At 35.3% G+C, this 12,247-nt stretch overlaps 1 protein-coding gene across 10 annotated transcripts in view; it reads left to right on the top strand.

Annotated features, from left to right (window-relative positions):
• The window catches only part of LNPK (lunapark, ER junction formation factor), a 54,921-nt gene that overhangs the window by 11,838 nt on the left and 30,836 nt on the right, over positions 1-12,247 (top strand). For all 10 annotated transcript variants that reach the window (XR_012044278.1, XR_012044279.1, XR_012044277.1 and 7 more), the window contains 3 exons: positions 1,637-1,677; positions 8,581-8,661; positions 8,748-8,799. Coding sequence is in view for 7 of the 10 variants with exons in the window: in XM_072874113.1 (XP_072730214.1) it covers positions 1,637-1,677; positions 8,581-8,661; positions 8,748-8,799 (174 nt within the window). In the remaining 3 variants the exon portion in view is untranslated. The remainder of the gene's footprint in view (positions 1-1,636; positions 1,678-8,580; positions 8,662-8,747; positions 8,800-12,247) is intronic.

Below are 12,247 nucleotides of genomic sequence, written 5' to 3'. Positions count from 1 at the left end.
CTTTGCAGTAATTGCCATTTGGCTGTGTTTGAAGGGGCAGGTGTTTCATGAGGTTCTTGTTGAACACAGGAGGTAAAGTGATCAGAAGCAAACACCTACAGTTTAAACTGATTGCATTTGTGGGAGGCTATGCTTGAAGATGTTCTAGGCATTTCTGTACCAAAACCGGCTTCTGTTTCTTGAGTAACTGTTAACAGCTGACCTTATTGTGCTGTTTGTTTGGCCGCATGATACCATACTGCATTGCAGTGCATTTCAAGGTGTTAATCTGTGTGGGGCTACATGAGAGGTTGTATTCTAATATAAATGTAAAATTTGGTGGAGGGAGGTACCTTGTCAATTTGAACATGCACAATTCCTGGAATTGTCTGTTTTCTGTGGTCCAGCCCAGTGCTAAATATGGTCTTGTTCCATGTCCTGTTTGTCTTAACTAATAAGGGAATGTTGTAGTTACCCTTTCATTGCATAAACTTTCAAATACGTACATGCCCAGTTTTAGTATTTTCTACATTTAATAAAGTAGTTTATTCTATCAAAATGGGTTTCTACATTCTGGAAAAGTTCAAAGTAATTATATGTTCCCTTAATTTCAAGTAACAGTAGTGTACCTAAAGTAACTTTAAAAAGTGTGTGTAGCATCCTTAAGTATATGTAAATAGAGATACAAAAAAGTATGTATTTAGTTTGGGTTTTGTTTTTGTTTCTTGTAGTTCTATGAAGCTTTTTCTTTTTTTTTTAAAAACTGAAAAATGGCTAAAAATAGCTATATCTTACAGGAAGTGAACTGCTGGTGTCCAGTAGAGCTGAGAAGGGGAAAAAGTTGTAAAGTTTTTTGTTAAACTCTTGCTGCGAAGGAGGTAGTAGAAAAACGGATTTATCAAGAGAATATCTTCTATATTAGGTGATGTTTTATTACAGTGAGTGTGCCATGAGTGCCAAGCTGCAAGCACTGACTTAAAGGAAAATCCCATGTGCATTTAACCTTTCTTCTTTCCCTTCCTTTTAGAGAGGTTAGGTGCTGTGCCTACTAGTTTTAACAGAGTGTCTTAACATTTAGTAGTCAAATGACCTTCTGGTAGCTTTTCTTACAAAACTGGGAGTTTTGCTGTAGTCTGAAAGTATTGAAAGGGTGAAATAGATTGAGATTTGAAGCTCAGAATTGACCTGGCATTTGAAGCTAGCATTTGTTAAGAGGCTTATGTGAAATACTGAAGCCAGTAAATCTGGTACTCAGATAGATATATTAATACTTAGACTTCAAACTTTTTTCCTGCAGTTTGACTCATGAGATTAAGTGTATTTGGTCCGTTGTTGTACAAGTTTTAATGTAGGTTAAAGCAGGGCACTGGCTAAAATTGGTTTGCTTAATCAGGAAATGGTACATAAAACTTTTTAATAGTTATAACTGTAAAGTGATAACAGTGGGCTATAATTTATAAGCAGTTTCAGGATTTAAAATTATTTATTTTCACATTAAAACTTTAGTTATTTTACATAAAGTTTACTAATGTTGTAGGGCTGGTAGTGGTCAATGCATAATTTTTCCTGATCTCACAGGGTGAAGTCAATGTTTAGAGTGTGCTGAAATTATCTCTTATTTATATTTGAAAACTAATGTATGATGTCCTTCTTTTAGATGATGCGCTGGAAGATTTAAAATCTCAAAAGAAAAAAATAGTAAGTAAAACTTCAAGAAAAGCTAGTTGTTATGGTCCACTAAAGTGTTTTTGCATCTGTACAAGTTGAGTTTGATTGTAATACATAGATGAAGAGCGGAGGGAGGGAGGTGAAACTAGTATCATTCCTCTGTTTTCATACATTGTCTAGTACCACACAAGATTTTCCTTACCCCAAATTACAAAGGACTGCTTTCATATGAGAATAAATTATCTCCTTGTAGTTTAACTTAAGCCTACTGTTTTAATGTTGCTAGATCTATGTAAAGTGATTCTGTTTTGTCAGAAAACAAAAATGTATGCTTTAACCTACTCATTGCTGACTACTTCTTTAACTTTAGGATTATAAAAAGTGTTAGATGTTGCACTGATTTAAGAACATAGATGCAACTATATCTTTAATAGTTACTCTGTCACTTAATGTCTTGTTCATAAATAGCAAAAAGGACTTCCATCTTGTCTGGATTCACTTTTTCATCAAGGAACAGATTATTGTTTATATCTTAAACATCACCACTTATTTCCCATCCTCCTCCACCTTATTTTTGTACTACATATTTCTTCCATTATATTCTTTCCTCTAAAAAATTTATCTTGTCATGTATCAAGCCTATCAGTTGTCTTGAGGTCATCTATTTTGTGAGCTGTGTGGATGAGTTAACAGTATAAAACTGGTGTATGCCAGGTACTTGCTTCAACTGAATTAACACTTAATCCTAGTAAGACAAACTTAGGATGGAAAAGATTCCAGGTCTTGGATAACTTGCACTCTTTGCAAAGTTTGTAACACTGAAAGCTGTTTCCTCTCTACTTAATCATTGCATAAGGAAGTTCTCTGTTTACTTATGTTCTTGGCTTCATCTCCTGCCTTGCAAGGCAAAACTTAAAAACCACCACCACCAAAACACAAAAAACCGCCAACAAACCAAAAACCAAACAGCACCACCATCCCCCAACAAAACAGCATCTCCTACCCCAAAAAACTCCAAAAGTTGTATTATGAGGCTTTATTGTTAATGAATTTCCCAAAGTGTTCACCTCATGCCTTCTGATTTTGCCATGGTAGCTAAATTAACAGAAAACCCACAACAAAGCTACAAAAAGGGAGGCAGCTAAGAGTCTGGTATTACATGGCCTTTACAGGGGAAACTGATCTTCCACCCTGTTTTTTATCACTTTTAAAATGTAGATGTAAAAATGATAACCTGTAACCTAAATCATTTTTCTTTGGTAAAGAGAATTTGCTAATATTTATATCTGCTAATCTTTATATTAAGAGAGTCATTAAATGGAAGTGTCCTTTGGTTGGAGAGGTGATGATAAGGGGTTGGAGAGGCTTACACTTTCTGAGAACGAAATAAATGAGTGTGACGTTTTAAATTTTATTTTATGAAAACTGCTTAAGTGAAATTAGTTAATCTCCAATTTACATAGTCATTGGGTAACTTTGGAAGGAAAGTTCTTGGCACAGAAAAAGCACAATGGAGAACAAAACAGCTTTTGGAGTCTTAAATGTAGAGCCTTAATTTCAGTTTAAGTTTATTTTTCTGTAATCATGAAAATATTAATATTTATTCTAGAAGAACTAGTGATGCTGAATTGATTTTTTGTGTGTGAGAAGCACTTCTTTAAATAAAAGGCATTGAATAAAAGATTAGTGAGGAAAAAGCTGGTTTATAAAGGGGAGTGTTTTTCACTTTGATAATTGATGCTGTTGAAACAAGATGTAAATGTGTATTTTGCATATGCAAATAATCAAAACAACATATTGTAGAAGAGCAGGCAGTAGTTAAAAATTAAACATCTGCACGAATACTTTGTGAACAGAAATTATAATGTAACTATGGAAAGTTTAAACCTGGAAATATAAATTGCCATTAGTATATATGCATGTCAAGCTTTAATCATTAAAGACAAACTTCTAAATAGGGTTAGTAAAACAGAGTTCTGGGAAGTCAATAACCTATAACTCAGCTATTTTTCAATCTGAGGGGAATAAAAAGTCCATGATTGCCTCCTGATCTTGTGGGTGCCTGGTTCCTAGCAATGAACCAGAAACAGAAGACTTATTGCAACCTCTTGAATCAGCACGGTGTTGGTATTTTTTACTCAGAAGATTGACTCGGGAGTTTCATCATAATTTAAAGGTATTCAATTAAGCATTAAAATTAGATCATCATACATGAAACCTAGCATGTTGAAATGACGTGGAAGTGGATGCAGGTAATGAGACAATATAATTTGTATTTTAGATAAAAACACTCATAAAATTGCATTCTGTAATAATTTGGTTTAGATAATACTCAGATTTGGTTTTGTTTTGGATTAACTTCCTTAGGACTATCTGTGGCTATGAATAACTGTAGCAACACCTACTTTTTACGCCTACAACCGAAAAACCTTTGCCAAGTAAAGTAATGGGAAGAGGGGAGGGAGAGAATTTTTTTCCCTGTTGGATTCTGATTTGCTACTGAGTTTGCAAATAGGATTAGTTACTAAGATATTTATGTTGTGATCCTCAAAGTATCTGGGATAAGTAAATTACGTATTTCCTGTTTATTTGTAATGCAAATTGTTGTCTAGGCACTGTCAGCCTGCCACAACAGCTATGGTTTTTCACTTCATTGCAGCTCAGCTACCTGATTGCTGGAGAAATCTTATGTTGAAGGCAATTGTCCTTTGAAAAATGTTACAGTACTTGTGTTTTACAGGCGTGTGGTCCACCTTTTCCCTAGTGACATGGCTTACATGCTGAAGGGTACCTATAACGGAGTAAGCTCCTCATCTAGATACAATGCTCTGGTGGCTGTGCAATGAGCTGCTCAATAGAACTTCAGTTCTGTTCAAAAGGCTTCAGTTTTTGGCGGCATAATCACATGGATATTGGTGTGGGTAAAATACCTAACAAACACAAATATAGATACTTCATCTGGAAATGCCCATTAATATTGTCTGTCCTGTACTTCGACTCAAAGTTTATGTAATACTTATTTTCCCCAGAACCGACTTTCTACACTACTTTTTTCCTAGTGAATGCTTTAAAACTTATTGAGTGTTTCTTTATGGATTGGGGGTAGGGATTAAGTTCATTAGCTATAATTAAGACACTACTTCAGGATACAACTTTTTTTCCCTCCTTGATCGTAAGGGATACTCTGGTTGTGTTTGTGATTGTGTAGCTGTAACTTTGGCCTCAGAGTTCTCAGTTAATGAGGATGTCAGCCCTTAAGCCTGAATGTGTATAGATGAGCAAGTTCAGAGGGTTAAGCATGTTAAAGCAAGGGCACAGGACATGTATTAAGCTGCTACAAGTGGGAATTAGTGGAGACTTTACCTGGAGCAGTAGTCTTAAAGATGGGATAATTCTTAGCCTGAGGACAGAGTTGTGAAGATAGTATAGTAATTACTTTGCTAATGTTAGAATTAAACTTTGCTGAAGCTTGCTCAGCTATTCTGTTATAGTAGGCTGAGTGTAATATTAGTCTTGGACAGACTTCCTAGCCATTTCAGGTAAGAATTTAGAAAGTTGCATCTGTTAATTCTCCAAGAAAAAAAAAAGTCTGATTTCAAGGCTGCCTTGCAGTTACGTTAATAATGGAAAAAAAACGCAGCATATGAATTTTATTCTTTAAAATAACTACTGTTTAATGAACTTTATACCTTCAGTCTTCCAGGCATAGAAAACTGTAGATGTTTTGGTAACCTCCAGTATGTGACAAAAACTCTACTAGGAGTTGGTTGTTGTATAAGCCCAGTCTTGTCTACCCAATATATGCTAGAGTACTGCAAACGTGCAATTGGAAGCTCAAAATATGGTTAAAAATCATATTTACTGATGAATGATCAAATTACTTATTTCTTTCATGCAGTGTTCACACAAAACAGTTACTTTGGTGGTTTTACTGTTTGCATGGATCTATCCAGAGTACACTTGATTATTGTGGCTTAAATGATTTATTTCCTATTTTAAGGAAACTTTTGCTATGTGTACTTGCATATCTTACATGGTAGACTGAAATGAATCTTGTGGCTTTGTGTGAACATAGAGGTACCTCTCCATAGTTGGGTTTGACATACCAAGTAATTCAATTTAAGGACTCGCGTGGTAGTATGGCGAATAAGTAGTTTGCACTGTGCTGATACTTCAGACTTCCAGTTGCTAAATCGCATTTACAAGAAGCTTAAAATACATTACTCATATTACTTTTCAATATAGGCAACTGATGTCATTGCCACAGGAATTCTGTTTGGTTGCCAGTTGGAAAGACGACCATCCATGCAATTATTCATAGGAGAGAATGTGGTACATGACCATGCTTCTTTATTAAGATGTGGTTAATTCCATGAAGTAAGTTTGAAATATCAGCCTAATCATGGATTTTAACTTTCATAGAGGCTTCACTTGTGATCCTGGTTACTCGGCATTTAAGCTGGATAATAATAGACTATGAATTAGCCCTTGGCAGAAAGTAGAAAATGTTTTTGTGGAAAGAGTTTTGGATCTCAGAAGAGTATGTTATGGAAGAAGAGCAGGAGGTGTCGAGCAATTTTCTGTGTTAGCGAGCCAGTGCTCAGCACTAGGTTAACCTTTCCAAGGTTATGCTTCAGGGTGGTAAATAATCCAGAAGTCAGTATGTTGATTTGCACTTATAAACGAGCTTGCTGTGGCAGTGCACAAGCCAGTTTCTTCTGCTATGCAAATGTAGAGATAGCATTTAAATTTTACACAGGCTTTTATTTGCATCTAGTAATTATACTGATTTTCTCAAAGTAAACTTTGACCTGTTTGATTCCTTATTTGGTATTGTCAACCAAATTTCAATTGATTTTAGAAAAATATATCCTAGAAGTGAAACAATGAGAACTGTGAGTGTGCTCATAGAAATCTTGACAATTTCTATACATTTTCAAGAAATTTCTGAATCTTGTTCGGATTCAGCTTTACTAGAATTATAAAGCTATATATGAATTTCGAAATATGAAGAGTAACTTGTTGAATTATCCAATAACTATATAATGTGAAGAATAACTTAGACATCTGAATCGAGAGCTACATTTTTCCATTTCAAAATAATGTTACTGTTTTTGCAAAACTTACGTATGCACAAATAACTACCATTCTATCTAATACTGCTGTAGCAAGAAGTGTGTTAGATAAGAAAAGTGTCAAGTGATGGTGGAACATTCTGTTTTCTCTCTTCCTAGAGGTCACTTTGTCCTGCAGAAGGTTATTTCTCATTTTCCTGTGTGGCTATAAAGACAATTGTGTGCATTGATGTAAAGAGACTTGGGGTTTTTAATTTTGATTTGGGGGCCAGATACTGACACTGACGGTTAACACTTCCCCACTTTGCAGCTTCACCTCGCTAACTTTACCCCTTTGTATAAAGGTCTGCCGTATGGTTTTCACTTTTATAAGCAATAAATACTTTATTTTTCCTATTAGACCCTTAATTCTGATCTTACTGCACTGTGTGGCATTTGTTTTATGAAGTTAGTGGGTTAACTCCAAAGTCTTGCTGAAATACAAGTTTAGGAAATTGATTTTTACTTCCCTCTTTGCGCCCTCTTGTTTCAACAGTCCTTAATTAACAGCCTGGATAGTATTCCTTGCCTTAAACTTTTGGTGGTGTGTGTAGGAGTGAGTGTTAAATGGATACTGTGTATCCATTAAATTGAGTGAATTTTATTTAGCTTCTGAGGTCTATTTGTAATTCTGAGGTCTGTCTAAAGGTAAAACCCCTACAAGGCCTGTGTACGCAGAATGGCTGAAACTTTAGTTTCTCACTAGCTAAATAATGGCGTAAAAGTCATGTTAACCTGCAACATTTGTTATTTTAGCAGTGATAAATGAGTTTGAGAGAATTTAATTTTTTGACCACTGACCTTTTCAGTTTTGCAGTTTATGTCAACAGCAAACTTAACAAACAAACCCCCCACTCCTAGCTGAACATGGCCATTAGTCAGCATATCTAGGAGAAAAGGCTGCTTAAGATACTGTAAAATGCATTATAATTTCTATACATATTAGCTATTTGTCATAACTTCAACTATCTCCGTTTTAAAGCTAAGCTTCTTCTGATGTTGGCTGTTAACCCCTAGAATGATACTTTACTAGTGATTACTTTTTTAATTAAGCCCATGCATTAGCTATAAAGCCACTTGAGTGCATTGTAAATAAAATGCTGTAATAATGAAATGCTTTAATTACACTCCCTAAAGTATGCATAGTTCTCAGTAAATTTTTTTATTTAAATTCTTAACATGTTCCCTTTTTTCTGAAAAGCGGTTTGAATCGCTGTAAAGATGGAGATCCAGCCTTTAAAGTCATTTGAGCAAATTCCATGGCTGTTCTCTAGTTAGTGAGTTTTCACAGCATTTGCAGCAAGCTAATTGCTTCTGCTAATAAATAATCTAAAATCGATGCTGACAGCAGTTAATTGGCACAGAGACTTTATTCTGTAAAGCACTTGGCTAACGACCTTCCTTAAATTAATAGCATTAAGTGCTGTGAGGAAATAAATCTAAGGAATTGCCTGTCATTTGCTTGTCATGTCTAATAACTTCCAATAATGATGGCTGATAGATTTTTGCACATTCCATTATTGAAGTTGGTGCATGTAATTATTCTCCTCATTATATGTAAACAATTAGCAATATTTGGTGTTTCCTTGCAATAAAGCTGTTAAATACAAGTAGCCCATTAGAGTTTAGAAACTATTTTTGAAAGCAAAATTTCATTTCCATTGAATACAGCAAATGCGCAGGTATCTGAACATGCTTACAGGTTCACTGGACTGAGCTTCACCTTTTGGTAACATTAATAAGTTGCTTGTAAATGGGAGGATGGGGAGAAAATACTTTGAAGAATTCTGTATTGATGTGTGGAACCTTTTGTTTCCAGCTTGAGGAAGTAATGGAGAAGGAAACGTACAAGACTGCTAAATTAATCCTTGAAAGGTTTGATCCAGAATCAAGTGCAAAGGTAATCTTGGTATTGATACTGATTTTAATATGAGAGGTACTATGGAGCTGCACATTCAGATAATGTTATTTATAATTAATTGGCAGGAGGCTGAACTGCCATCTGCTGGAACATCTGCAACCCCAAGACCTGGACAAGGTAATATCCCTGTAAAATGGCTGCTCTTTAGCATTGATACTCGTCTTTCATAGCAATTTCCACTCTAGAAGTCTCTCTGTGATAAAATTTGTAGATCAATTGACCTTTATTTAGGGTTAATAGACTGTTTATTAGACTATGCCCATTACTGTTCTGTATTTTTCAGACAAGGGATCTATTACTAAAGGTTGATGCTCTTCTAGACAGCAGGATGTTTAATGCTGCTCGATGCTAAAGCAGAGAGAAAATTAACTTCTTGTGGCATACTTGCAATTTTTCTAGAATACTAAGGTGCTTTCAAATCTTATCTAATGTTCACTGACTTAGCTTTTCAGTTCTGTTTCTGTGTCTGGCTAGTTAGACCTTTCCTAATGCAGTGCTTAAACTACTTTTATGTGGTGGATGGAGAGATTCCACAAAGCTAGGGCAGAAATCAGATACTTTCTAGATGCAAAGAATGGATGGTTCTTTACTATTTTGTGTGTTCCACTTAAAGGTGCTGTTGAAAATAAAAGAAATAGAAAAAACTTGCATGCATTTCAAGGAAGCCTTGTTTCTAGATTGCACACACAGGTTTCAAGACTGAAAAGATCTCTCCCTCACATTCTCCCAGTAGAATGTTTGCATTAAAAATGTGGACTACAAATAAAAAAAAATATTTATGCAAAAAACCTACTGTTAAGTTTTTTCTTAAAATTTAGTATAATATGTGTAGTTAAACTGAAAATGCTAGTATTAACACAGTATAAGGGGCACTTTGAGACAGACCTTTGTAGGTATCTTCAGTATTATAATACAGTGTGAGTACTAATTTGCTGTTATAACCAACTTAGACCTGTAGGAGCTGGTGCTGAGAATAAACTGCAGAATCTAATGTGCATAATTTTCCATAAAATAAACAGATTGCTTTAGAGCATATATTAGAATTGTCAACTTTGTGTCTAATTCTTGTGAGTAACCAAACTCTTATTTGTCTCATTTTTCGCTCTTGGAATGATGGTTTTGATGGGTGCAGAGTACCTGGATTTACTAACAAAGGTGTTTATAAGCTGCATGGTGAAATCCACTGTTTTGTTCTTCTTGCTTAGCTTCAAATTGTCATGAAAACATTTTTAGCCCATCCTTACTTGTTGACATTGACAGTGAGTAGTTGCAGTGCAGTACATTAGCAGTAAAGCTGTTATCTCTTCTGGTGTCCTAGGCACAACAGCTTTTTCTCAAGTTTGCTCCTTACCTGTCTCTCCCATCATTCCATTTCTGCAGCATTCATAGTTTTTTAAGGCTGAAGGGCCATTCTGACACCCTGTTCTGTTCTCTGTCTTCATACAGCTCATGGGTGGTTGCCAAGAACTTTGTCATACCTGTAGTGTTTAGGTAGTCTGATTTTTTGTTAACTCATTATATTCATCCTTCTCCTTGAGATACGTTAGAAATCAGTCCAGAAGTTGGGTGACAGATCTGTTTGTAGAATGCAAGTAATGCTGACCAGGATATGAAACTGCCTGGCAATGTGTGTTTCTGTGTGGAGATCTGGAGATAACTAGCTATAAATTAAATAGATAATGAGAAGTCTTTAGTCACTCTGGCTTTATTAAGAGATATCACCAGCATTTTTGAAACTCCTAAAGAGTTTCCTTCCCCTCTGCCCAGGCTGTGTAAGTAGTGATGGTGACAAGTGAGTTGCTCAGTCCCTATTACTTAACTAGTCTTGTGTATGTTTAGGTTTACAAAGCACAGTGCATGTGCTTTTGATCCAGGTTCTGAGCGAGTCAAAAGCAGGTTAGTTGGATCCAACATACAGTGTGTTGTGTTGATTTTGACTTGACTGTTAACAGAAGGGCTGTGAGGGAGATGTTCTGGGAGAGCTGGAAGTATTTCTGAGAGCCAGCCGCTATAGGCTGTAGTCTACATTAATGTGTGGTATAATAGGAGTAGATTGGTAGAGTGAAACAGTTGTTGTTGAGGAGTTTGCCCACACTATATATGTTTATGGGTTTTATGTAGGGCTAGCTGTAAACCGGTCTCATGGACTTGTTGGAGGGCATCTTTCAGTTTAATTTCATTTGAGAAGAATGTAAGTGGTGCTCTCTGAGACTGTGTTATGGTGTGAACTAGAGACCTCTAAGTGGGGACACAATTGAGAAAATGTAAAGTACACTTCTGATTCAAACATTAGTCAACTTCTTTTGGTGCATCCATGTTAAAGTAAGCAATTTACTTTATCCTGAATAAAAGTGCAGTTTAGCCTTGGAAAGGATTTTGGAAAATAAATTTTGTAAGTTATCATGGTTTACGGTTGGATTCAATGATCTTAAGGGTCTTTTCCAACCTAAATGATTCTATATAATTTTGTTCATATATAGCACAACTTCCTTTTTTCTCTTTTCAGTCTGTTCTCTAACACATTGAATTTAGAATTGGTGCTGCTTTTTGTCCATGTAAAAGTGGATATTCAGACTATTGTATTTTGTAGATGCATTATAGTCCAGGAGGGACCTGCTGTATTTGGCTTTGGCTTGTGAAATTGTGGAGACTTATTTTCTAAATAACTTGGTCTTGGTATGTGCAGTAATTATTTCAATTTTTAGCTATCAAAAAACCTACTAGCTTATTGCAGTTCATGCTAAATAATATCTGTGCAAAACAAATATAAGCTTCTGTGCAGTATATAACTTATTGTAACTAGATGACACCTTAATGTGGTTGTGGTGTAATTTGGTGTATGCAATATGTGGTAGAATTGTAGTGATTGGGAATAATAAAGTATCTGTTAACAAGTTAACATTAAAGTTTCCTTGATCTTCTCTTTGCTCACTTTGGACACAAACTAGCCAGACAGCAGAACTCATTATCTTGAGCTCTGTAACTGAGTCTTTTTGAAAAGAGGGTGAATAATGACCAGCGTGTAATCACATTGGACAATGCTGTGTATGCGGCAGCTGATGAAAGACTAGTTAGTTGGTATGTTGTTGACTTACCAGTTGAAATGGAAACTTGTGCATCATACTAATTAGTACAAAGATTTAATCAGCATTACATAATAGTTGGTACTCAGGAGAACAACTGGTAGTGCCCCAATTTTCATATGTATTTAGCTCTTTTTGCAGTTTTTGTGATTTTGACATGCACTTAAATAATTGTAGTTTTAACAGATGATTCAGATGAATCTTGAGTTTGGCATAAGAAAGCACATGGAAATCCAGAAGGAAAGGAATCTGAAAACTTAAGGGCAATTTTATTCAGAAATGTTTTGAGGGGTAGAGTTAATAAGAACATAGTTATTCAGTACTTTGGCTGTATGAAAAAAATAGGGAGAATAGGAAGAAAGAAAATTCTTGGTTGGTCTTTGCTACTAAAGCCAACAAGTTATGTGAACTATATATTGACCTGCATTGTGCTTTAGCTCTTTAAAAATGATGTATTTTTCTGTACAAAAATAAAAGTTTTG

This window comes from Ciconia boyciana, chromosome 10 (genome assembly GCF_034638445.1).
Source record: "Ciconia boyciana chromosome 10, ASM3463844v1, whole genome shotgun sequence".
Lineage (NCBI taxonomy): Eukaryota > Metazoa > Chordata > Aves > Ciconiiformes > Ciconiidae > Ciconia > Ciconia boyciana.
This window is presented reverse-complemented; position numbering and strand designations above follow the sequence as displayed.